This window comes from Mirounga leonina, unplaced genomic scaffold (genome assembly GCF_011800145.1).
Source record: "Mirounga leonina isolate KUSES-001 unplaced genomic scaffold, KU_Mleo_1.0 Mir_507, whole genome shotgun sequence".
NCBI lineage: Eukaryota > Metazoa > Chordata > Mammalia > Carnivora > Phocidae > Mirounga > Mirounga leonina.
Genome location: NW_023270789.1, coordinates 1,119,980 through 1,146,847, shown reverse-complemented (window position 1 = coordinate 1,146,847; position 26,868 = coordinate 1,119,980). Strand labels below are relative to the sequence as shown.

Here is a 26,868-nt window from a genome sequence, read left to right as displayed (position 1 = left end):
GTCCTGACTCAACTCCGATCTCCCCATCCTTCTCTTTCCCCAGCCCACACTTTATCATCTTATTTGCTACAGTCACATGAATCTTCCTAAGGCACAGTCCTGATGACGTGCTAACATGAACTGATCACTAACTACGGACGACTTTACGTAATTCTTTATAAAACCTTTATAAGTAAGGACATTGAAGTAAGAAGAAGTTAAGCCACCTGCCTGGAGTGTGCAGAGCCAGTAAAAGACAGAGTCACAACTGAAACCCAGTCTAAGCTCATCACTGTGCTCCTCAAAAATCTTGCAGGAATTCCAAATACCTACTCATTTATTCCTTGTGCCTAAATTTTAAAGTCCTTAGGGCAGGGACTGTTCCTTACTCATCTGCACGCTGTAAGTGTTCAATAAATACTTGTTAAATTTAGTTGAATGGACTATTTGTCTTAGGGCTCTTGTAAAAACAACCTGAAGAGCTAGTGCATGGGTCAAAGAAAGCACAGCACAGGGATTGAATAAGCACCATGGATCATGACTGCTCGCAGCCATTCTTTGGGCAAAGGGGGATAGTCGTGTAGGAATCTTGCCCTTGGTCCCCCTCCAGGCTTTTCCAGGGGTCCCAATTCTTTCCTACCACAGGAAGGGATAAACACCCTTCATATATTTCCTCTCACTCCCAACTGCAAGGAAAACAGTAACACTAATTAGTTGTAACAGGGTGTTCATTTCACACAGTTCTCAGCAGGCTGCCCTGCTGTTCTTTGAAATGGTCTGGAAACAGCCTTGATTTTAAACATCTGAAGATAATTGAACCAAAGTTGCACCCAGAAACCCTGAGTGACATGCCTTTTATTCTCTCCCTCACTAACAAGAAATGTTTGCTGCCATTTCTTATTTACTCAACACCTTGAAAGCCTCCGGCACTGACGACTTGCACCCCAGGATCCTAAAAGAATAAGTTAAAGTAATGATTGGTAGTAAATGGAGGAGCAGGGAAGCCTGAGAGATTAAACAAAACCCTATGCCTGTTTAAAGGGAAAAAGGAATTGCCCTATAGACCTATAAACTTAAGCTCTGTACCTGGAAAAAATTGGGAAGTCGGGGGGGGGGGCGGTGGGCAGAGCTGAAGAGAATTTATGACAATATCAATTTGCAAACATTTTTCAAAGACAAGGATATTAGTTAGTGAAGATGGAAACATTTTCTAATATATTGTTGGCAAGCGGGTGGGAAAATAGGCTGTCATACCCAGTGGGTGGAAGCGTAAATTGCACCTTTTGGGGAGGGCAATTTTGGAACACCTATCAAAATGTTAAATGCTGTAACTTCAACTATACAACTCTACTTCTAGAATTTATTCTATAAATGCTATTGCAAGGGTGACCCAAAATAATTATGGAGCTATATTTATAGAAGCAAATGACTGAAAACAACCTAAAAGTCCACTAACATAAGTTCAATAAAACCTATGATAGACCCACACAGTGGAATACTATGTGTCCTTTAAACAGCAGGGAGGGGAACTCCTAAGTATGCCCATTTAATGCTCACTAGTATAACAATTCAAAACTAAAGTCACAAAGTCCAAAGTTATGTGCATTATGCCACAATTAGTGTTTTAATTTTAAAGGTTTGCATATTTGCATATGTACGTACTTATATATAATGATTTATACATATCATTCATAAAATGACTTGTTTGCATCCTGCATCTATCTGAAATGATGCAAAAGACACTGGTAATGGCGACAGATCCTGGGATCATAAACTAGGGGACCAGGGATGGGAGATTACTTTTCACTTTATGCTTTTCAGTAATTACATTTTGTGCTATGTATGTACAAATTATCTGAGCATTTTTTTTTAACTTATAAATAAAAGAGGAGAGTAAGTCACAACTGTCACAGCCTATTAGAGAATGGAATCTTGCAGGTCAGCATGATCAGACCCAGATACTGGTACTTTAAGGGGAAAAGAAGAATAGAAGAATAGAACCTATCCCGTGATTCTCAGACTTTGATTTCAAGTCTTTCGGTGCAAGTGCAAACACACTTGCAAAGCAGACAGAGAGTCAACATGTCTAGAGGTAACCAGAGGCCCAACCCCAGAAGGAGGTACCTGATGATCTCCGTCCTTCAGCAGGGATTTAACAAATAGTGCAGGTGCTCCTGGGCCTACAGGGCAGCAGCTGAGGAAACATACAGGTAGACATTTTGGTCCAGAAACACTGGCTCCTCAAAAAGAGGGAAGGAAACCCTCCACATCACTACCACCTGCCCTCAGCCAGCTGCCTACAGAACTAGAGGAAACCCCGCTGCACACTCAGAGGCCCTCACAGTGTAAAACAATATTCTGCCTGCCTCCAGAACACCCTCTCTGGCATAAGGGAAGCACGGTGGACTGAGGCTGGTGGGGGACAATGTTCACAGGAAATCCAGAGGCCTATCCCGGAGCTCTACTCATCCTTGGCTATGATTTGGGGCAACATGTCTTCATCTGCTTTCCCACCCCTAAAAGAAGATAACTGGTGGCTCCATTCTGTGTGGTTTTGAGAGAATCAAGAGATTATCATGAATTTTCATACTAGGACGGACAATGCTTTGAGAAAATAAACTTCTATACACATGTAAAATATTAGCAGTGTTCCACAAGTGATGTTTTTGGTGAAAAGCCAGCAATTTGACTACATTGTGCAGTCTGTTGGTTCAGTCAAAGCAGTCAGTCATACTCACAAAACCCACAAAATGAATGATTTCATTCATTAATTGCCACACACATAAATTGAGCACTTATTGAAAGGCAGGGTGGTGTGAGGACTGGATCTACAGAGCCAGAGAAGCCAGACTCCTGACTTATAGACGATACCAAAATTAGTCAAGGAAATACATGAACAAATGATTGTACCCCCATATCATCACTACTATATTTTATTAGAGGTACAAGCACAGTGCCACAGGAGAAAAACAAAAAGGTTGACCTTGTGATACTCCCAATATCAACCTTCAAATACAGACAAACCAAATACCAAGGTATATGGACTAATGACAACTACTCACTACACTGCACATGTATTTGGTAAGGAACCCAATAGAGATTAGCAATAATCTTTGTAACAGAATATTAACCAACATATTTCTTTAGTATCATTCTGATTTAGTCAAGGCTCTCCTCGAACAATCACAAAACTAAAGGACCAAAAATGACCCTATCACAGGTGGTCATTTCAGATTTCACAGTCATAGGAACACTGGGTAAAAATTTAAAAAATGGGGACACCTGAGTGGCTCAGTCAGTTAAGCGTCTGACTTTGGCTCAGGTCATGATCCCAGGGTCCTGGGATGGAGCCCCACGTCAGGCTCCCTGCTCAGCGGGGAGCCTGCTTCTTCCTCTCCCTCTGCCCCACCCCCCCCCCCCGGCTCCCGAGCTCTCTCTCTCTCAAATAAATAAAATCTTTTTTAAAAAAGAAAGAAATGACTGCAAGGAGCAGCATTACTAGGCAATATTTTAATCAAGATAACTTCAAATAATAAGTTCACCACCAAGTTCAGGTTTTATGTTCTCCATGTGCCTGAAAAACATAGCTATAATCCTCCTGCTAACTCGGTGGATCCCATGCATCAGTTAAGAGAAGCAGACTGAGAAGTAGAAGATAAAACACACCAAGCAGTTTTCTAGAGCCGTGTAGACAAAAGGAAAGGTTAACCAAATGTTTCACTTTTAAACTTGTGTTTTATTCAACCTGGTGTTCCATTCGGGACTAAATTTCATTCTAAGAGTTGCAAATGTTGGGCTGAGCTCCCTGAATTAACCTGCATAAAATTAAATTTAATTCTAATTTAATTCCCTTTCAGAATGATACTCTATTGCCAATATGAAAACCCTGAAGGAGTTTCATTTTCCATGACCTCTATAAAACAACAAGTTGTATTTGCCACAACCAGAAAAACATCCTGAGCCTTATTTGCCTAGGGAGCCTGTAATCAGATATTACTTACAGGTCCATATTATTTCAATAGCCACTCGTCACTCCTATTAAAACAAAAAGTGATTTTCTTATGTTATTACAATAACAGGTGTTCTCAGATATGACATTTATTTGGGTGCTAGTAGAACAATAGTCTTAAAAATATAGATTCCAGAAAATTCTTGTCATATGTCAAATGTGCACTGACCAGTCCATCATCTCCTGGGCATTCCTAAGGAAAACATAGTGGTAGAGAACAGTGGTTTCCAAACCTGGTTGCCCATCAAAATCATCTGAAGACTTTTCCAGAACACAGACTTCACCACCTCCTCCTGGTTCAGATCGCCTAAAAGAAGTCAACCATGCAATTTGAGAAACAAGACAGGATCATAGGGGAAGGGAGGGAAAAATGAAACAAGACAAAACCAGAGAGGGAGACAAACCATAAGAGACTCTTTATCTCAGGAAACAAACTGAGGGTTGCTTGATTGGAGGGGGTGAGAGGGATGGGGTGGCTGTGTGATGGACATTAGGGAGGGTATGTGCTATGGTGAGCGCTGTGAATTGTGTAAGACTGTTGAATCACAGACCTGTACCTCTGAAACAAATAATACATTATATGTTAAAAAAAAAAAAAAAAAAAGTCAGGGCGCCTGGGTGGCTCAGATGGTTAAGCATCTGCCTTCGGCTCAAGTCATGATCTCAGGGTCCTGGGATCGAGTCCCGCATCGGGCTCCCTGCTCCTTGGGAGCCTGTTTCTCCCTCTGCCTTTCTCTCTCGCTCTGTCTCTCATGAATAAAAAAAAAAAAAAAAAAAAATCTTAAAAAAAAAAAAAAAAGTCAGCCATGCTGGGGCCTCAGAATCCGTCCTAGAAATGCACCCTTCAGATATATCGGGCAGTCAGCCTAGTACAGACTTTTGTTTGGTGTGTGGCATCCTTAGAAAAAAAGCAAAACAGGTGGGCAAAATCAGGGGAGAAAAGTTGGCCCTGAGGGCTTAACAGTTTTTGAACAAATCAAGGAAATTTGAGTGGATTGACTCAGATGATATCAAGGAATCAGTACTGATTGTATTATGTGATGATGTCATTTTATCTAGGTCAGCAGATGACCCTTTTTGCAGGTCTACTCAAGTACTGAAGTACTTTGGTAAAATGCCAGAAAGCCTGAGGTTTGCTTTAAAATGCTCCACCCAGGGGCACCTGGGGGTGGCTCAGTTGGTGAAACATCTGCCTTCGGCTCAGGTCATGATCCCAGGGTCATGAGATTGAGCCCCGCATCGGTCTCCCTGCTCAGTGGAGAGTCGGCTTCTCCCTTTCTCTCTCCCTCTGCCTCTCGCCCTGCTTGTGCTTGTTCTCTCTCGCTCGCTCTCTCTCTCTAATAAATAAATAAAATCTTTTAATGAATGAATGAATAAATTAAATAAAATGCTCCAGCAAAAAAGAGAAAAGAGATAGTGGACAAGTACAGCAAGAACAGTGATCAAGGTGAAGGAGGGCTCGGGAGGACTCCATGTTGAGAAAGTTTCCTAATAAAATGTTTAGTTGTCTGAAAGAGAACGATAATAGTAACCAGAACCTGTTTCTGCCAGATGAAGCTATTTTCCACTACCTCTGAAAGACAGCTGGGTGCCACGCCGTCTTCTCCCCCATTTGCGGGGAGAAGTAAGGGTATGGAGAGGGCAGATGATTTACCTGGACTGCCAGTTGCCCGCCACTAGGAGGTGCCTGACATTTTTCCCTTGTAAGAAGACTTTCCGAAATTGAGGGTTGCTGGAGGGGTCGGGAGTGGAGGGATGGGGTCACTGGGGGATGGGCATGAAGGAAGGCACGTGATGTGATGAGCACCGGGTGTTATATGCAACTAATGAAGCACTGAACTCTACCTCTGAAAATAATGACGTTCTATATGTTGGCTAATTGAATTTAAATGTTTAAAAAAAGACTCCATTCAGTATTCTAACCCGAAAATGGAATTAGGGCCCATTCCCTAAGCATAACGTAAGCAATGTTTTTGAAATTCACCCTTGTGAAGTATTTTGAATTTTTCTTTAAGAAATTCCCTGAAGGCGCCTGGGTGGCTCAGTTGGTTAAGCCACTGCCTTCAGCTCAGGTCATGATCCTAGAGTCCCAGGATCTAGTGCCACATCGGGCTCCCCGCTCAGTGGGGAGTCTGCTTCTCCCTCTGACCCTCTCCCCTCTCATACTCTCTCTCACTCTCTCTCTCTCAAATAAATAAATAAAATCTTAAAAAAAAAAAAAAAAAGAAATCCCCTGAAACAGGACCTTTTCATTTTCAAGCAGTAATACATGGAATCTGTGAGCTTGGCCAATGCAGGAGGTGAAATCCAAGTCATCAAATATACAAAATGGGTCCATTTTCCAGCCCCAACAAAAATATAGAATCTGTTACAGGAAGATAAGACTTACTTTTAACAAATGTGATACATGAAAACCTGGTATTACTGACGTGATAGGAATTTGCCTTCACTTTTTTTTTTTTTAAGATTTTATTTATTTATTTGAGAGAGAGAATGACATAGAGATAGCATGAGAGGGGGGAGGGTCAGAGGGAGAAGCAGACTCCCCACCGAGCAGGGAGCCTGATGCGGGACTCGATCCCGGGACTCCAGGATCATGACCTGAGCCGAAAGCAGTCGCTTAACCAACTGAGCCACCCAGGCGCCCTGCCTTCACTTTATCAATGGATTTTTTTGTTGTTGTTCTGCATAGCGTTTCACTCTAGAATACTAAAAAGAGCAAACAACCTTTGTACCTTGAAAAGTAAGTTTATCATCCAGAAATTCTATTACCCACTTGGCAAAAATTCACATACTGCAGAGTAAGGTATAGCAGCACCTAATTATAAATCCCACTGGTTAAAGTTAAGTAGAAATTTATTTACAGGGTTTACTCAGATATCAGAAGAACTGGTGTGATACTATTTTGCACTCATAGGTAAACAGGCTGTTTTGCTGACGCTGCTACATGAGGAAGGAAAGACCCAGAAGCTCTAAGCACAGCAACTAGTTTGAGGGGCTGGTGGCTCTGGTTTGGGCTTCTGAAAAAGGGTGTTGGGGCCACACTTCCCATCTAAAGAGAATGTATGATGTGGATGTTGGATTCAGGTTTGCAATGAACACAGCCCCTGAGTCAGGCACAGGGAGCTTCTCTGTTTGTCCAGAGCCCCTTCCAGACAAAGATACCGGGCCTCAAACTCTATCTTGAGTACCAGGCACTTCAGGGTTGGTTGGTTGGTTTGTTTTACATATAAAGACAGAATTTCCCTTAGACAGAATAGCCCAGGTATAATAACCACTGCATCACCTACCAGGGACTGTTAACAAGATCTGGGTTAAAGAGAAGCTTTGCAAGTCATGAAAGGCAACTGGCACAATGGTCAGAGCGTCTCTTTCCCCAGGGTATCTGTACTAAGTTCTTTAGCATCCTGGACAAAGGTGCTCACTCCCTCTCGAAGGAGAGGTCTTTCTCCTCATCTTACAGCTCAAGATCCTATCATCCTCTCCTCCACCCCACATCTTGGTGAAATAGAAAAGAAAGGAGATCAATCTGTGTGATTATCACAAGGACTACAAGGCAGGGACCTTCTGGAGTTACTATCTGTGGTTAATTGCTCCTGATCGTCTAGACCATGAGAGAGCTTAAGGTTTAGTTAAGAATCAGGATGCCAGGAGTGCCTGGATGGCTCAGTCATTAAGCATCTGCCTTCAGCTCAGATCATGATCCCAGGGTCCTGGGATCGAGCCCCACATCAGGCTCCCTGCTCAGCGGGAAGCCTGCTTCCTCCCTCTCCCACTCCCCCTGCTTATGTTCCCTCTCTCGCTCTCTGTCAAATAAATAAATAAATCTTAAAAAAATAAAAAGAATCAGGATGCCATTAAGGAGGGCACGTGTTGTGATGAGCACTGGGTGTTACATGCAACTAGTGTATCATTGAACATTTTATCAAAAACCAATGATGTACTATATGTTGGCTAATTGAATTTTTAAAAAAAGAATCAGGATGCCAGTGCATGAATAATGAACTTCTATTTTTTTTTATTTTATTTATTTATTTGACAGAAAGAGAGAGAGAGAGCACAAGCAGGGGGAGCAGCAGAGGAAGAAGGAGAAGCAGACTCCCCGCTGAGCAGGGAGCCCAATGCGGGACTCCATCCCAGGACCCCGGGATCATGACCCAAGGTGAAGGCAGATGCCCAACAGACTGAGCCACTCAGGCGCCCCATGAATAATGAACTTTTAAACCTCTTATGGACAATATATACTCCACAGGATGCACTACAACACCTGAAGAGCCCTGTTGTCCTTCAGAGGTGTGCCAATAGGGTCCTTCATGACCTACAATAGATCTTGGTGTGTTGTCACGTGCCCCATTCCCAAGTTTGAGTTTCTGAAACATATTCTCTTTCTAAAGAGGATCTAGAATAAGCACTATGTTGGAATGCTGAACTCCCGGAAGACACCAAGACATTGAACAATTCCCAGAGTCTGTTGGCAATTAACATTTAGGGGCCCACAGGCTCATCTTGAAGAAGTATCCTCATGATTCAGGATCAAAGATATTCAAACAGAGAAAGACAGACTCAGAATGATCCCACTTGCTTACATATAAAGTGCAGAGAAGCTCTCTTTACCCACAACTTGGAGCTCCAGGTCTGTTGACTTCCATGGAAGTTTGCCTCCACTTTGCTGTATTCAGAATGTAATAATGGCTTGAAAGCCATGAGCCCTGGGAAACCCATAATGACACCAGGTTGGTCCCAATGATCGGCCGCCACTGCGGGCACGATAGCTGAGAGCCCAAAGAAAGACAAGTCTGGAGAGCCTTTTCCTCTAAAGCAGGTTCCAGCTGAGGCATACAGGTGGAAGGGAAATAGCAAACTGAGGTTGTTTTTCCCCATGATGATCTGAGTCAGACCCAGGACAGTACTAAGGATCTTCTATGTAATTGACAGGTCCCCAAAAGTACTGGGCACTTTGTACGTCTCGGTCCCTGACTATTCTTTATGAGCGTGCTGGTTCCAAAATGCATTCTCACAGATCTCCCTTACACCCCTTAGGCCCCTGCCCTGCTCAAAACTTACCTTAAGGTTCAGAGGATTTTCTCCTTTCTCCTCCTGACAATTTGCCTTTTCCCACATCCTGGGTCCAAGCCCTGAGCTGGGACCTCCTGTCAGTTCACTCACATCTTCCTACTGCTCGTGGGAAGGAACCACCAAAAGAATTTCTGTCATTCTGCTTCAGCTCAATGTAACTCTATGCTGCTTTGTTGGGCAACCTCATGCAATCTGTCTTTCATTTGGAGATATTTTTGCACTTCAGTTTAGCACTGGGGATTTTCAGATTGCCTTTTATTCCATTTCTTTTTCTCCCGTGCTGGGCAGAAAACAGAGGCCGCCATGGACATAAGGCCTGAAAAAAACAGGGTAGGATGGGGCAGAGGTACTCCCACAAACTAATTGTGCTTCGAAATGCTAATAATGCCTCACCAGGACAGAGCTTCCAAAATAGGCTCCATGCAGAAAGCATTCAGCAATCAGCTACAAAAATGCCTTGTTAATAGTACAATGAGATATCCTCTCCTTCTTACTAAAATCCAGTGGCCTTATCTCCATTAGAGATAGAGAGACTCCAGAATATAGAGACATCAATTGACACGTCCAAGATCACACCTACAGGCGACTGGCAGACACCTCATGCTGGGCGTCTAGGACCATCATGAAGCCAAGTCATCTGCAAAGTGGCTATAACAGTTACAAAATCCATCACTAAAGTCTGACAACTACCGATTCCATTTTACAAATGTTCACAGAGAGCTAACAGGGATTCAGAGATGAGTAAGACACAGTGGTCCCAGGGTTTTCCACTCTAGTCCATTTATAAAACAAATATGCTCTCCAAAAAGTTATCATTCAAGGCAAAATGTGTTAAGTGTCATAAGAAAAGTACAAAGCATTAAGTTTTATAGGCTTCTACTTTACCCCTTCTTCAGTGACCAGTTTTAAAATGTAGAAAAGCACAAGCGAAAGCACTATGTGAGTGTGTGCGTGCACGCACATATATGCAAAGATAGCCACAGAACAAAGAGAGATGGTTAGGCACTGTCTCCTTGGCTATGGGTATCAGTTGCTCAAGAATCGAAAAGTAGTCCCGCATCGGGCTCCCTGCTCTGCGGGGAGCCTGCTTCTCCCTCTCCCACTCCCCCTGCTTGTGTTCCCTCTCTCGCTGTGTCTCTCTCTCTCAAATAAATGAATAAAATCTTAAAAAAAAAAAAAAAAGAATCAAAAAGTACGTACCAATCTACAAGGACAATAAGAAGATAACAGGCATATATCCTGCCAAGGAAAGAAAGACTAAATTCAAACTACTGGCCTGTTGGTAAGCCTGCAGCCTTCCATTCTACGAAGCCAAAAGCAGGACAGAAGCCTTGCTCAGAAATGGTCTAATCAGATTACTTGGTGAAGACCTCCTCTCAAGAGGAGCTTGCTGACTATGGCAGCCAACAAGGGACCCCTGTATGTTTACCATCTTGGCTACTCCTTTGAGAGCCAAATATCATCTAACTGAGACTCCTTTGTGACTATAAAATGAAAGAAAGGCACTGGCGCCATTTTGAGAGGAAACCATAAAGAGACCCCTGAAAGGGGAGCTCTCTAGAGCAGACTCCAAGTGGAAATAAAGCTAGTGGCATTCCAGAACTTTCTTCCATTAGCACAATACCCAAATCGTATGTGAGCTCTGCATGTTTGAATCTGTGCATCATGTCAATTCACATTTGTATCAAATTGCCCTTTTTCATCTGGGAATATTTCCGTCATACTAAGTGCTTAAGATGGATCTTGAAAGCAGGATAAGCTCTCTTCAGAAGGAATTTTAGGAGAGGAGAAGGAAAACAGTGTTCCAAACAGAAGGAGGAGCAGGAGAAACTCATGGAGGATAATGAAAAAGGCTGTGTACAAAGGAAATGAAAGCAGGATCTCAAAAAAAGATATGTGCACTTCTATGTTCGCTGTAGCATTATTCACAATAGCTAAATATGAAAACAGGCGTCCATCCAATGGGTGAATAAAGAAGATGTTAGACAGACAGACAGATAGAGTGGAGTATTACTCAGAGAAAGAAGGAAATCCTCCCATTTGCCACAGTATGAATGGACGTCGAGCGCATTATGCTGAATGAAGTAAGTCAGACAAAGACAAATCCTGTATGATCTCACTTCTATGTGGAATCTAAAAAAGCTGCATTCATAGAAACAGAGTAGAATGGTGGTTACCAGGGGCTGGGAGGGGGGAGGGGGAGGGGGAATCAAGGAGATATCAGTCAAAGAAAACAAAACTTGCAGTGAGAAGATAAATACTAAAGATCTAATGCAAAGCCCTGTGATTGACAACACTGTATTATATACTTGAAAGTTGCTAAGAGACTACATCTTAAATTTCTGCACCACAAAGGGTGGTAATCATATTGCAATGTATATGTATATAATGTATATACAATGTATATGTCAATTATGTGTCCACTGAAAATATTAGTCAGCCTATATGAAGGGTTGTGCTCTGAATGGGGCAGCAGTGGAAATCAGCTAAGAAGAGTAGTTTGGGACAATCCTGTGTCTGACACTCACCAAAAAGTTTCTCATAAGAATACTGAAGAGCTTCTGCGTTTTCTCAATTTACTAAAAGGATAAGTATGATCAAGGGAGAAAGATGCTAATACTGGGTACTTTCTATGCGCCTGGCACTGTGCCAAGTGCCTGGCATTTGCTGTCTCACTGATTTCCCACAGCAGCCCTGCAGCAGGTAATGGTACCCTCGGTGTCCATGTACTCAACTGAGGCAGAGTGAAGTCACTTGCCCAAAGCCACACGGCCAGAACCATGCGCCCTGACAGACCCACACCCCAAGCTGTCGGCTGTGTTCTGCTGCCTCCTTGGCCTCCATCTACTGTCTCCCACACCAGCCAGTTCCTTCTGCTTCTGGGATATGAAGGACCATCTGCTTTCCAAAACATTTCATAACTGATCTCCAAGAGAGGTCATCCAATGCAATACAGGATTGGTACTAAGCTGACAAGATGATGCCCCCCCCAAAAAATCCCTCAAAATTTATGAAAGATGCTGGGCAAGTTTACCTATACACATGCCCCCAAATTGCCCTTGCAATAAAGTCAGATCTGTCCTTCTAAACAATCACCAGCAATGAGCCACACAGCTGCGGAGGCCTAACAGCTTGGGCAGGAAAACAGACAGGCAAAGAAAAAGAAAAATGTAGGCAAGCCCCAAGGAAAAAAATGTTAACATCCGGAACCAATTCACCCACACAGGCTGGGGGAACCGTTCCTCCCAGCTCTCCATAACACCCCTCGGCACCCCTGCCAACCCTCCCCTACACACACACACACACACACACACACACACACACACGCATGCATACTCTCGCCAGGGCTTCGTTCACTGTTTGCTCATTCCTACAGCTGTCAAATTGTCCTGTGTCTGTAGGGAGCGCCTCCTGCAGTACCTACCACCCAGTCAGAATATCACAGAGATGCCTTAAATCTCTGTGATGTCACAGTCTAATCTGGGTAATGCACCAAATGGGATCTAACGTTCCCAGGATTAACACTGGCCATGCAACCGGGGCTCTGGATGCTGGAGGAAAAACGAAATGGCCAAGGCCTGGCTGGTTTCAGATCTTGCGGTATCTACCTTTCTAATTGAACAGATCTCTTGAGTGAGCTCCAGCACACCATCCAAGATTGCAGCATTCATCCCCTCCTCTACCACACTCTATATTTCAAGAGTCTGGCTCCACATTGGTTCCTTGGGAAAGGAAATGGGCCCAGAGATTCATATGCTTCTGTTGATGCAAGAGCATATTGAATCCCATCAATCGTTGCCTGCACGGAGTGGGGTGGGCTGTCGGAAAAAGCAAAGCTTTAAAACAGACAGACTTTACATCTTCCTCTTTTTAGTTTCTAAAAGCCACTTTTCTAACACTGGGCACCACAAACAGGAATTTGATAGACCTTACAGTTACACGGCCAAGAAACACATTAATGTACAGTCCACACACTGAAATCAGGGGGTGTAGTTTTTCTCCAAATCCCTGTTAGAGACATCAGACTTCCTAAGAGAGGAAGGTTACTTGGAGGGGGAGAAAAGTGGTGGAAAGACAGCGAACAGGTGGACCAGAAACCCTGAAGCCCATTACTAAGCTCCCTGAAACTCACTGCTGGGGGCACATCCACGTAGAACATGCTAGAAGAATGAAGGAGCACAGGGTGTAAGTGAGTCTAGGGATGAGAGATCTCTGCAAATAACTGATCCCATACCAAACGAGGCTGCTCTAAATAGAGCTGTTACAAAATAAATGAATCAGAGCAGTCACTCAGAGGTTAAAGTTAAAGCCGTGACTCTGAGAGCGGGTGTACTTGCTGTGGGTCCTCAAGGCGGTTACCTAATCCTCGGGCATTAAAAAGAAGCCACTGTGGAAATCAGAATCTTTTCCTTTGTAAATTCAATCCATGGCAAAGGGATTTCAGCTGCGATTGCTGAGTTTGAAAAAATCAACAGTACTTAGAAATGCACAAATTGCTCCTCACTGCAACTGATACGTTTCTAAGCTGTTCCATTTTGAATCAATTACCAATATGATTCCATCCATCCCGTTGTGAATGGAGAAGGGAATGGGTAAAACAGGGCAGTTAAAGTTTCCCCTGAATTTCAGTGCATGAGGGGATTTAGCTTGAGGAGGTTTTTGATCAAATTCAATATGTAGCCCCCACGTTTCAGACACTGAGATTTCTGTGCACGAAAGTCAAAGAAAAGCAAGTCAGGCTGGCACTACTGTACATGCCCTCTTCCAAAGACCGAGGCTCAGAAACTCCGCCCTGTATCACTGTCACACAGAGACTTCCTCCAGCCTGTAGGGAGAAGGCACCTTAAGACAGAGACCCCGAAACTGTAAATGAGCTCTCTCTCATTTATGATTTAATAATTTCTATTTGGGAGAACAGCACAGGCAGCAAGCACAGATTTCCATCTACAAAATTCAAAGTTCTCTCTAGAGCACTAAAGACTATTGGGTGAATGCAATGAGACAATGAGAATGAAACCATGAGCAGAGTGCCTGGTACAGAGTGTGCCCTCAATCCAGAAGAGGTCTTAGTGGTCAGCACCGTGGGCACTTTGAGAGAAGAGGATGTTTGTAAGATTGGGGAAGTAAAGAAGCAGCTGTCTTGGAGATAAAATGTGGTGCACGGATCTGTTTGGAAGACCAAACCCTGAATTCCAGCCAGGGAAGGGCAGCTCCCTCCTCCGGATGGTCAGGCAGGGCCTGCCTACGGCTGCTGAAGGGTGCTGGGCTCCATGAAGGAGGTCTTGGGAGGGATCGTCTCTGTTCCTCTTCCCCTGGGAATGCATTTTCCCCCTCTGCTACCAGGAAACAATATAAACAAAGTTTGGGGTGTAACTAGTTTTGAAAAAAAACAAAATAGTAAATGATCAAATTCAGGCTTCTGTTTGCTGGAAGGAAGAAAACTGCAAAATTGTGCAGCCAGATGTAAGTTCTAACGCAACGGCCGGGGCCTCTGCTGCTTTCCCTAAAAAAAGACTTCCCAGTCTCTTCTTCCTGACAGTCAACTTAGTTATCGATTTTCCTTAAACTTAGTCCCTTTACTCTTTTTTTTTTTTTAACTCAACTAAGCAACACCTACAAATCCTTTACTGAGGCTTCAATAAATGGATGCAACTGGTTCATTTTGCCCAACCTTGGGGGCCATCAAAGCACAGGTTTACAAACAAAGACCTTATGAAAATGAATCTTCCTTATTGCCCACAGGATAAAACCTGACCATGTGGGGATTTCTGGGCTCCAGGTCGAAATATCAGAAACGAACCAGAGAAACATGCTTGTGTTCTTCCACTTTCCCACATCTGGAAAGGGCCCTCTGTCCTCCGCCAGAACCTAGTTCCTGGGGAGCTGGTAAAGCTGAGGCTCCCTGCCCCACCCTCCACCCACCCTCTCTTCATACTGCATGCCAGACAGCTGGTCCTCACCACTGAAGCCTCTCTCCCTCCCTCAGATGCTTACTCGGAGGCCGGCTTTCTGCCTCAGCGGAACCCTGAATAGCAACAGCCCGCCAAGTCCTATTTGACGTCCTTAGCCAGCCATCCGTACTCAGATTCTCTACTCTGTTTCTAACCATAGGCTATATACCAAGTACCGACTGATAGCCCTCCAAGTCCCAAACATCCCATTTAACACAAAAGACGGGGGGGGGGGGGGGGGGGAGCGGGCAGCAGTGGTGCCTGCCAGATTTACAATTCGCAACAATTTCTTATCAAGCTGGTCACCAAAGTGAATAATCACTATCAATTCAATTGACAGGAATCACAGACACGGCTAAATCCTTTGTTCCTCTATGGGCACTAATTTAATCCTCACAACCACCTTTTGATGAATATGTTTATAATTACAATTTCCTAGGTGCAGAAACTGGGGTTGGGAGAGATTAAGGAACTTGCCCAAGGTCATACAACTAGCAAGTGTTGGAACCAGGGCTCAGAAACAAGCAGTCTAAGCTCAAAACCTGAGCTTTTAACCACTATATTGTATCACTCATTCATTCATTGCACCAAATACAAATGATAAGATAATAGTAAGAGTATTACTATTTCATACCAATGCTTTGGAATGTGTGTGTGTGTATACTATGTATATTTTATATGCACACACATACACACACATATATATTCCATATATACAGTTGTATATTATTTGTAATATACATGATTATCATACTGTGATTTGGAATACATGTATTATATTATATATTATATAATAACATAACATAATTATACTATATACTTTAATATGTATTATATACAACTACATATTATATTATATTATGTCACTGTGATACATAATACACAACTTAGCACAGTGGCTGGTACATAGTGTTCAACAAATGTTGCTATTTATTATCATTATATATTAAGTGTTAATCTGTGCCAGCCACTTGTGCTAGGCCCTGGAGATACAAAAGCAGTGAATACAAGGTCCCTGCCCTATACCAGTTTATAGGGTGGTAGTGAAAGAGGATGACAGTAAATCCATAAGCTCCTTGAAGACACAAATCTACACAGGGGCTGAGGCTGTAGAGAATGGGGGCATCCAATACAAGTGGGGAGTTGTCACTGGCCCAGCTGTATAAGTCTGTAAGGAGAGATAGAAACATGAGAACCCTTCCTAGGTGTGTGCTGGGCCCAGTTTTTTGTCTGACCCTGCCCTCAAGTTCAGCAGCTATGAATAGAGGTCTTGAATGCTAAGCTGTCTTCTGATCTATCTTGTTGACAAGCGTTTTGCCTGTTACTAAGTCATCCTTTTAGCATTCTCACATCTCTGCCAGATCAAGACCTCGGCTTAGCAGACTAGACATGGAAAATAGTTACTAGTGCTTTCCATCAGGCTCAGAGAGTAATGAGGGGCAACTGATTTTCTTGGGGGGAAGGGAGGTCCCATCAATTCAATTTACTAATGATGAAGTTGTTTTTCTCAGTCTTCATTTTTCAAATGCATAGTTTTTCCAGATATGTCTGAGAATGGCACAGAAAATGTCCAAAGCATAGATAACTTGTATTTCCTTTAAATTCACTAATGCCATAGAATTCTCCCAGCAGGAGGGTCCTGGGCAGTCACACAAGCAACAATAGGTTACATCAAACAGAAAGGACTAGATCCAGAATTTCTGAACATGTGATATTAATCTAAAAACTTTTCAAGAGCTTTATGGAAGCTCTTAATTCTAGCAGTAAAAAATCTTTTTTTTCTTTTTTGGGTTTTTTTTACCTTGAATTGCTATTACTGTTACTATCTACAATTGCAGTTAAAACTCCCCTTGTTCCAACAAAGGGATGAGTCAAGTGATGGCCAAGGTACCTTAGGAGAAAATGTAATATTTTTTAAAAAGTTAACAAGATCACAGAATCCTATAGCTAGAGAGGCCTCAGGTGTCATTTGAATCTCTCTCCCTCATTTCACAAACCAGCAACTGAGGCTATGAAACAACTTTAAAACATTTTTTTCAACGTTTATATATCTGCCTTTAGAACAAATATCCCTGGTTCCAAAATTAATGATAAATCTAGCGCTAGACTCTAAATCTAGTTTAAGCTAGTCAAGCCCTCTTCCTTGAGCCCTCTATAATACCTGGATATAATCTAGAATATGAGGACCTGTGTTGAAAGCTTTGTAGTATAATGAAGACTCAAAAACGTCCACATAAGCAATTAAGTTTCCTGAAGTGTTTTTACAATTCAGTATTCTTCTGCAAGCTTGCTCATAGGATTAATTTTCTCATAAACCCTCTTTTTGCCTAAATAGTGCATAGGTATATAACCCCTCCCCCAGCTCTGCTGCAAATCAATCAATCAATCAATGTATAAGGCTACTAAATGCAGGAAGCTTTCTCAAACCCAGGGAAAGCACTGCTGTGCTCACAATCACTTACTGGCACTAACACCTGCCCCTCCCTACGGTGAAAATCAAGTATATATTTTTCAGGAGCAAGAACACAAGCCCGGCACCACCTAAGTTCCCTAAGCCCTAGGTTACAATTCTGGGCCCTGAGGCCTGGTGTGAAGAGTCCCCTCTGAGCTAATGTGGAGCTTAGCAGGGAACCCATTCCTGCCTGTTACAAAATGTAGTAGTCAATCACTAGTAGTCAATTCTATGCTATGGGTGGTTTCTTTTTTTTTTTTTTTTAGGAGAAGAATTATTTCACTGCTTTTAATCTCCAAGAACAGCGTGAAGGCCAATTGCTTGCTGTCCCTTTGTCTCGGTTGAGCAATGCCGGGATTCTAAGAAGGCAGGGGGCAGCTCTACCATCATGAACCCTCTGAGGCACCCGGGAATCCTCTGCTTCTCGAAGAACCACAGAACGACTTTCCTTTTTAACAGACTGGCTAGGATATTTACTGACCCTAGAATTACCCATTTGGAAATGGTTAGGGATTAAAAGTTCTTAGGGCAAAGGATTCTTGGTTTCTAATTGCTAATGTTTGAAGTCAGTTTGACTCCTTGGATATTTGTTCAGCCTGATGAAAGCAAAAGCTCAAACTCCCCTCAGGGCGCGAGGTGTAAGATCCTCGGGTTCCGTTTGGGGGGTTTTGGGGGAGGGTTGCTTGTTTTTGTTTGGGTTTGGGGTTTTGTTGTTGTTGTTTTGGGTTTTTTGTTTGTTTGGATTTTTTTCCTTGACTTTTTGCGGGGAGAAGGGGGGGTCTTTTACCAAGGCCTTCCCGATTACCGCTGACTGCCCGCATTTCTCCAGGCTGTAACGGGAGCTGAGAAGGGCACCGACCATCCTTCGGGATTGCTCAGTCCCTGGTTTCCCGCAGCGGCGCGGACCCGCCGGCGGCGACCGAGCCCCGAGCGCCAGAGCAGGAGCCCGGGCCGTGGCGCACCCGCGACCCGGCCCGGGCGCTCCTGACCCGGCTGCCGCTCCGGCCCCAAGGCGCCGCCGAGGCCCGGGCGAGCGGCCGGAGGAGGGCAGACGCGGCTGCGGCCCAAGTCTCTAACTTGGGAAGGTCACTCGAGCCGTCCTGTTTCACGGGAAGAGATGCAATCCCAAACCCTTCCCCGGTGAAACTTCATCTGATTTTTTCTTTTTTTTTTTTTGAGAGAGAGGAAAAATATGGGCGTTTCACCGTGCGTATAGGAAGTGGGGGGAGGGGAACAGGATGTGGGGGGAGGTGAGGGAGGGGAGGGAGCGTAAGGTGGGCTTACTGCTTTCCGAGCCCGCGTCTGGGGGTTCGACGAGACTTTCGGGGCCGTGGGAGAGCAGAGAAGGCAACGGGTGTTGGGAGTAAGAATTTCGGTTCACCCCGCTGAGAACTAGGCGCTAAAACTCCAAGGCTCCCGACTAGGTACATAATAATGACCCCTGATGATCCCTTTCAAGGGATCTACTGATATCTCTAGTATTCCGGTTTTTAAAATAAGGCTGTATTAGGATATTACGCTTGCAATCCAGACTTGGGGGGGGGGGGGTTGTTGCTGTTAATCTTCTAAAGTGTGTGGCAATTTGGAAACAGCTCATTTAGCCTCCGCAACTATACTGAAGAAAATACAAGAAGACAAATAGGGAGAAGATTTTTGCACAGATTTCTATGTTGTTAAATTATTATCCCCAAATCACAGTTTCTCTCGTTATTCCTATTAACAGATTTCCCTTAGTGATCCCGTTAACTCTCTGCATGGAAGAATATGAAATTCTTCTTCAATACAAGCCAGCATTCTGCCCATCCGAAATGAAGGTGGCATTATTCACAAAATCAAATGCCAAATTTAGTTAGAAAAAAATTCCACTCTTCCTGCTCTTTTAAATTGCATCTGTACAGTCTCGTTTTCTGGTGTTTTCTCTTAGGCTTTGGTCAAAATCTTCAATTAATTTGACACTTAACTGAAAATGCCAATACCTAGAAGTTTCAATTTGGGATTCCCTTGAATTGTCAAGTGATACCTAGAGATGACAAAATTTCTGCCCCGCCCGCATATTGTAGGTGTTCCCCGTGTGTTAACTGGCTCCACAAATAAGGGGGGGCAGTTTATTTTCTCTAATATTTTTCTGATATTTCCTGAGATATTATCTATGTCTCATTCAGAGCGGTAGAGTTCACACATAAATTTGTGTGTAAACACAGTTGTTTATATACTCTTTAATACATTTTACACACTTATATCTAAAGGGCATAGCTGAACACTGGCTGGTAAAAAGAGTACAGAATCGAGTATCAAATGCAAGGCCTATTTTCACTTCTGGTATCAAAAGCTCATCATCAGTTTGTAGTCAGCAGAATGTCCTGCCTCAAAGTGGAACTGCATAAATGTTGATTTGTCCTCACCAGAGGCTTAATTCCCTACCTCTTCCCATTTCACCTCCTGTCCTCCCTACTGAGTCTCATTTTCCATCCTGACACTTGGAACAAGGGCCTCACTTAAATTAAGTAATGATTATCCTCACCCAAAGACATGTGAACGGACCCTAATTTACAAATTGGCTAATTGCTGTTCCCAGTGCAGATCCCTGTATCTCAGTCATACACATATAAAGTGCAGGGCTCACTGGAAACCAGAAAAGGCAAGGCAAAAATAAACCACATGGAGGAGAGAAAGAAGGGGGAAAGAGTCCACATTCCACCAGTTACCTACTTTTCCCTGTGGAAAAATATCCCAAAAGGTCAAAACTAGAAAACCACTTAGATATTCTCTCCTGCTGCAATACTTTGTCTTTATCTTTTGGGAGTAAGAAAGCAATAACCAGCTACACCCCCCCATAATAATCATTAGATGGATTTCTGCATTTCCAGAAAGGAAAGTGAAATGCCAATCTGCTCTCTGCTCTTTATCCCTGTGGAATCTGCTCACTTCTGTCTTGTTTTTGTTTTTAACTCTACAGTCACCTAGAGAAGGAACGGACAGATTTAAGAAGTAATCATTTTACTCCTGGATGTGAGAAATAAACTTCTAACCCAGTCCATAATAGGGATCTCAAAAACATCCCCTCATCTTATTAATATATTTTTGGCAATACAGAGAACCATTGTGACAGACCCGGAATATTTCACTCTGGTACTAGCAGTGCCCTCGAGAAGCTTGGATGAACAAAATGTTTCGGGTCTTCTGAGCCAAAACGTATTTGTCCCTCTCCCCTTGTGGCCCAACATGAAGGATTCATGGTGAGGGACTTGCTTCCATTAAACTCATGTCTGCACACACAAAGGAAATTATACAAATAAATGGGGGAACGCAAACCACCAATACCCGATCATCTTAGGTTTGGCCCCCAGGTTAGGCGTTTCACACCATTCTGCAGTCGCTCCTCGCGTGCTGGGTATATTAATCAGATTTTAAACTAATTTTCTTTAATATTTAAAAGATGCTCATGATACCATTTGAAGTAATGGGGGGGAAGGAAACCGGCAGCGGGTATAGGTCAATATAATTTCAGTACGAACTCCACTATTAAAAATTTAATTCCCCCTTCCCCCTGCATGAACGTCACCCCGCGAACTTTTCTTCCTGGGAGTTTAACCTATAAAATCAGGAAGCCTAAGGTGGCTAGCTCTGAACCCAAATAAATAAAGTGTTCAATAAGAAATGGTGTTGGGTGGGGCGTGGAAGACGCGAATTCAGAAGCGCTGCGCGCCTAGGCTGTGAGCTGATCTGTCCAGGAAAGGCTTCTCCCGGCGCGGCGGACCAGTCTCGGAGGGGCAGAGGCGAGCGGCGGAGCCGGGCGAGGGGCCTTGCACCGCCCAGCCGCGAAGGGAGAGAACCCGCACGCTCGCCTGTTACTCCAGCGCCTTCTCCACGCCTCACAAGGGCCTGTGAAGCGCTCGGGGGACGGTGGATGACGGTGCAAAACACAGCACACTCCGCCTCCCTTCCATCACATTCCAAACGCTGGGCATTAGGGTTTTCCCAATTCCCTGTCCTCACTGCCTTCAGCAGTTCGCTCCATCTACGGGATGGAGGGGGTTAGAATTGTTTCCTTTTTCCTGGGGGCTTCTATTGTGCCACCGCGCCAGGGCCAGCGTAAAACACAGAACATCTTCATAACCCTGCCCACCTCCCGGGAGCCACTGCCACGCGCTCTCCCAGCCCCGCGCATCCGCAGGGCGTCCGATTTAGCCACCGTCCGACCTGAGCGACAAAAGGGCTTTTGGCAGCCGAGGACAACCATCCTCGCCAGCCTATGACGAATTCAGATCTAGCCTACCCCCTCACTCCCCTTCACACAAGGTCACTCACCAAAGACGCGGCCACCGCGGAAGGTCGTTTTGACTTGGCAGGCAAGAGCGTTGCGCATGTCCAGCAGGCACCACACTTGGCTCATCCTCGGGGTCCCGGCCTGGCACCTTCGAGGCCTGCGCTGGCGAAGGGGCGCACGTACCACTGAGGAACGGTGTTCCTCGCCCCGGACTCTACCTCAGGCATACACTTTGGCTTCTCGCCCAGCGCTCCCCACACCCTTGCCGGGCAGTCCAAGCTCCGGCCTGCGCCCTGGCTGGTTCTTGCCCCGCGCAAGCACAGTCTCCCCACTGGCTTCAAACTCATCGCTTTTTCTCCATTACTTAAACGTTTGTCAGTGAAGAGTCACTTCCTCCGTTTTGACCCTGTGTTTCCCTATTGGGGATTGGAGGTGGGTGGAGGAGTGATGTCAGGATTAAAATCTTGGGAGTCTTATCCTGAGTACACAAGCCATAAACTGGCAGATTAATTCGCGTGAACAGTTGATCTCGGTAATTCGGGAGAAGAAAGTGCCCTGGGGGCACTGCACGGGCTTTGCCTGTCTCATTTAACTAGGGATTGCGCAGATAGGTGCACGGGACGCGCGAGCCTGACATATGTGCACGTGTGCGCGGAGTACAGATCTGCCCGCATGTTCGTGAGTGTGCCTGCTTTGTGTGCCCACCCGCGTACGCCGCCACCTTCTTAGGCCTCTGAGCGCCGCGGCTGCAAGCCTCAGGGCCGCAGGCCCTGGAGGGGGAAATCCTTTCGCAGAAGGTTTGAATTATTTCGCTCCGCGGGAGACCGGACCTCGGCCGCACTCGGCTGTGGATTTGGGCGGGAAAGGCCCAAACTCCAAACCCGAGCTGGGGAAGCCGGGTGGAGCCGGGGCTGGGGTCCGAGCGCAGATGGCGCCGCCGCGTGCCTGAAATATACTTCCAAGGCCGCAGCCGGAGCAACTGTTCCGGGCGATCTTGGCTCAAAAGTGTTCCTGTTGCTGCTTGGTGAGAGGCGGGGGCAAGCAGGCCCGAGAGTCAGGCTCCTCGGAGACCCTCCCGAGCCCGCGGCGGCTGCGTCCTGGCGGCTTCTCCAAAAGACGCGGAGTTCTGGCAATAATGAGGGCACCTCACAGGCCCTTCTCCAAGGCCCTTTGGGCCTCGGGGTTTTTCGGGACCAGCAGGCTCGGTGGAAAATTTTGAAATACATACTGTGTGTCCTCTGATGTGTGAGTTCCTACAGCGCGCAGGCTGGGCTGGTCCCCCGCTGCTGCAGGTTGACGCCCCAGGCTGCGGGCGCCCGGCGCCAACTAAAGCCAGCTCTGTCCGGACGCGGAAAGAAAAACGGACTGTGAAAAAGCAAAAGGCCACGTCTTTGAATAAAAGCTAAACATTAAAATCTAACCCTTGGGTTGTCTCAGAATCCTGGGATTTTAAGGCACGGACAGGGAGGGCTGGAAACGGAGGTACCAGTCAGGGAGGGAATGGTGAAAATGATAAACACAGTTGCTTTACGCGGGTGTCCTGTGTCTGTTTGCGTGTTTGTTTAATCCTTCCCCAAGCTCCGTGGCAATTTTGTTTCTGTTGTCGTCCCCCCCCCCCCCCCCCATTCCTGACTTCTTATCATCGGCCTAGAGCAGGCGAGCCACGCGGCGGGTCCAGCCTGCTCTCGGTCCTAATCCGGGAAAAGAGTTTAAACAATTTGAGGCCAAGGACGGCAGAGACCTGGCCCCGGGCACAATGGAGTCGCCCGTGCCCCTCCCCGACCTCCACCACCATATACACACCTTTAAAGATGTGTGTTCATTAGGGCGCCGAATTAGAGGAAAAAGAAAGGCCTACAGGGAACCCCAATCCCTGGACTCGCCTACCGCAGAGCCGGCAGCTCCGCCTCCTCCACTCTGGGGACTGCGGAGGCTCCACGCCACCAAGCAGTTTTTCTGAAAGCTCTTTTCTCTTTCTATGTCCGGTTCGTAAGAAAGCTTTGGCCCCTGCGGGGGCTCCAACTTGGAGATCCCCTCGGTGCACGACGCAGCCAGGCCGGGCTGCTAGTCCGGCCCCGCAGATGGCCCGCAAGTACTCTCGGCTTTCAGCTTCTTCCTCCTCCCGGCCTCAACCCCACAAACATACTTCGTTTTCTCCAATCCAAACGCCCATCTTTTTCTTAAAAAAAAAAAAAAAAATTTAAAAATGATGAAATAGGAAGGGGTCAACTGAACTCTGTGTGACATAAAGTCCTATGTTAGGTCCTCACCTCCTACCCCCATACTGTGGGAGCAAGAGAACAGCATTTTGGACAACAGGTCCTCGCGTTTATGTCTCTGGAATGGTCTCTTCTTGCCCCAACCATTTCTCTCCTCACTATGGCTGATGTAAACGCCGGAAAGAGAAAACTGCAAGCTGAGTCTCATGATCATGACCCCACGTATTGGTCCTTTTGAACAAGCGACCCTAGACCAGCTCCGGCGGACCTGGACCCCTCCCTAGAGAAAAGTACCCGCGGACAGGATGTCTGCCACGCGCAGTTAAGCAACTTCTGTCTTTTCCACTGTCGGGAAAGTAAAATAACCTCCCAAACAATGAGTTGTCATGAGGCCTGAAAGAACTCCCACTAAACCGTGTGAAGGCACAAGTGAGATTTCCACAACATATAAATGCGGTGAGGAAACAGGATCTGGCCAGAGATGGGAAACACACATTAGCCACGCGTTCCTTTCTGGATTGCCCACACAGGGGTCCGCGTGGACAGGCACCCGCATCCAAATACAGGGAAAGATTTGAGCGGACGAAATAAATCTCCTTTTAATTTTCTTTTCATCGACTAATAAAAATAATTCCCCAGCACTAAACTCAAATACCGTAACGGGCCACAAGAACACGGAGAATTCATAAAACTCTGTCTCTGCAAGTCACCCGCTAATCGCGTTATTATTAGCCTCAGGAGCATGGAAATTGAACTGTCACTGCCGAAAGAGAAAATGTAAGCGACAGCTGTCCCTCCCTGGGTCGGCCAGTTCTCCAGCCCCCAAGCCCCTGGGCCCCAAGCTCAGTCCCCAAGTTCTTCGGCCCGTGGCCGCCCCCATCCCTTTGCGGGCCGCCGCCACCACCCTGGCTTTCCGCTCCTGGCGCGCTGACCCAGGTTTACTCCCTAACCCTAGCTGGTCAGCAGGAGCACCTCCAGAATGGCAGCAGAAGTCCTGGCTGGAAAGTTTCTGAAACCGCTAAACCAAGCCGCGACCGTGCGTGCGTGCGTGCGTGCGTGTGTGTGTGTGTACGCGCGCGCCCGCGCGCGCGCAAGATTCTTCCGACAACAGCTGTTCCCCCGGGCTGTTTTGCACAGTTGAAATCTTGGCACTTAATATAAAACGTTAAGTTGTCCCCCCCCCCTTCAACTACCCTCCCAGGTTTCTGCTAAAATACAGACACCAACATCCGCTCTGTGTTTTACGTGTTGTGTGCATATAATGTGCATAGATCTGAGACACAAATTAATCGCTCCGCTCCCCTCCAGTACACAGAGATGTGGGCCCTGAAGAGTGACCCAGGGCGCAGGGTAAGGGGTCTAACATACAACTTTTTTCCATAAACGCCAACGAAGTAGAAATATAATTATGCTCCGTCGTCCCCGGAGTAGGGGAAACACAAGAACTTGAGTCCCAGAAAAGTTGGTGGGGGAAGGGCGAGGACCGAGGTCGAAGGCTAAATGGGACAAACTGGGCATTTCCCGAGACTGGGTGTCGAGCCCGAGAATTCAGCGCCAGTCCTCTGGAGCTCTCAGAAGCGAATCCCAGCCCCTCTCCGCTCCTGCGGTCGCCTTCGATCTGCGCCCCTCCTTAACCCCAGGGGCCTGCGGCCGCACAGCTGTGGACACCAGAACAGTGCGCTCCGCTCCCAGAAGAAAAAGGTATGCAAGCGAGGCCTCCTTGCCTGAGGTTGGCGACGAAAATGCAAGGCTCAGTTCCCCTCAAATTGTTTGCCGCGAATTTGGGGAAGGCTCAAGATATTTGCGCCAAGAAAAGGAAACCCGCGTTGGAGCAAGGCAGGGCGTCAGCGAGCAGGGCCTCCTTCCACACCACTCCGCCCGCGGGCTGGCCGCCCGGTGTCCCCTCTCCGCCCGCCTCCCTCGGTCTGGTCCTGCGCACTCACCCGGGTGAGGCTCCAGGCCCTGTGCGGCCGCGTCCTCCGTGTCTCCGAGTGGGCCCGCGGGGCTCAGCGCCTCCATGGACAGGTCCAACCCCTTCTCCTCCCAGTCTCGCAGTTTCCGCTTTTTATTTGAGCCGATCAAGGCTTCAACGGAGAAGGCATGTGCTCGCGAGCTCAGGGCGACTGCAGATCTTCTCCTTTCACTCATCTTAGCCGCCCGCACCCCGGCCTCCGCTCGCCCCCGCTACTGAGGGAGCAGCCCGCGCCCTCACGCTCGGAGCGCCCTCCGGGCCGGGCCCGGGAGAGGCGGCGGCGCGGCGGCCGAGACAGGCGGCGGCGCTGCGGGTCCTCTGCACCCTCCCCCTGCGTCCTCCCCCGCCCTCCGCAGCCGGCTCCGACCGGCGCCCCTAGCTGCCCCAGCCGCTAGGAACGAGCGCCCGGAGCGCCGCCCGCTCGCTGCATGAGCGCCCGAGTCCTGCTTCCCACCCACCGGGGCAGGCGCTCACAGGCTGTGCAGACTGGACTTCATCTTTTTTTTATTCTCTCTCCTCCCTCTCCCTTTCTCTCCTCCCTCTCCCTCTTCCTCTCTTGGTCTTCCCGTCCTTCCTCTGATCCAAACTTCTGGGAAACTTTTTTTCTAAATTCCTCCCTTCCCGAGGAGCTGGGGGCAGGCGGTGCGCTCCTGTCCGTGGGGTGAGGGAGAGGGAGGGGGAGGAAGAGAAAGACTGAGGGGAAAAAAAGCCAGCCCCCGACCAATGGCGAGGAGGGAACAGGAGAAACCCTGAGAGCGCGGGCCAATGAGAGGAGGGGAGAGACCGAGGCTCGGGCCAAGGCTCCGCGCGGGTAGTCCGGGAGATGCTCCTGGGCCGACTTTAACCCCTGGCTTCCCGGTTCCCCACGGGTTCTTCATAGGGGAGGGAGGAGGGCCGAAAGTCGAGGTCTGATCTTCGCCGTTCCAAACTCCTGCCGGTCCCA

The 26,868-nt window shown here is 46.5% G+C and overlaps 1 protein-coding gene across 7 annotated transcripts in view; it reads right to left on the bottom strand.

Annotated features, from left to right (window-relative positions):
* The window catches only part of TBX15 (T-box transcription factor 15), a 176,784-nt gene extending 150,576 nt beyond the window's left edge, over window positions 1–26,208 (bottom strand). For 5 of the 7 annotated variants that reach the window (XM_034990183.1, XM_034990185.1, XM_034990176.1 and 2 more), the window contains exon 1: window positions 25,897–26,208. In XM_034990183.1, the coding sequence (XP_034846074.1) occupies window positions 25,897–26,101 (205 nt within the window). In that variant the 5' untranslated portion in view covers window positions 26,102–26,208. Of the gene's footprint in view, window positions 1–2,103; window positions 3,314–21,775; window positions 21,897–22,962; window positions 23,381–25,896 lie in introns of those variants that run through there. The other 2 variants (XM_034990177.1, XM_034990178.1) reach the window with 2 other exon arrangements.
* Window positions 26,209–26,868: the final 660 nt, after the last annotated feature.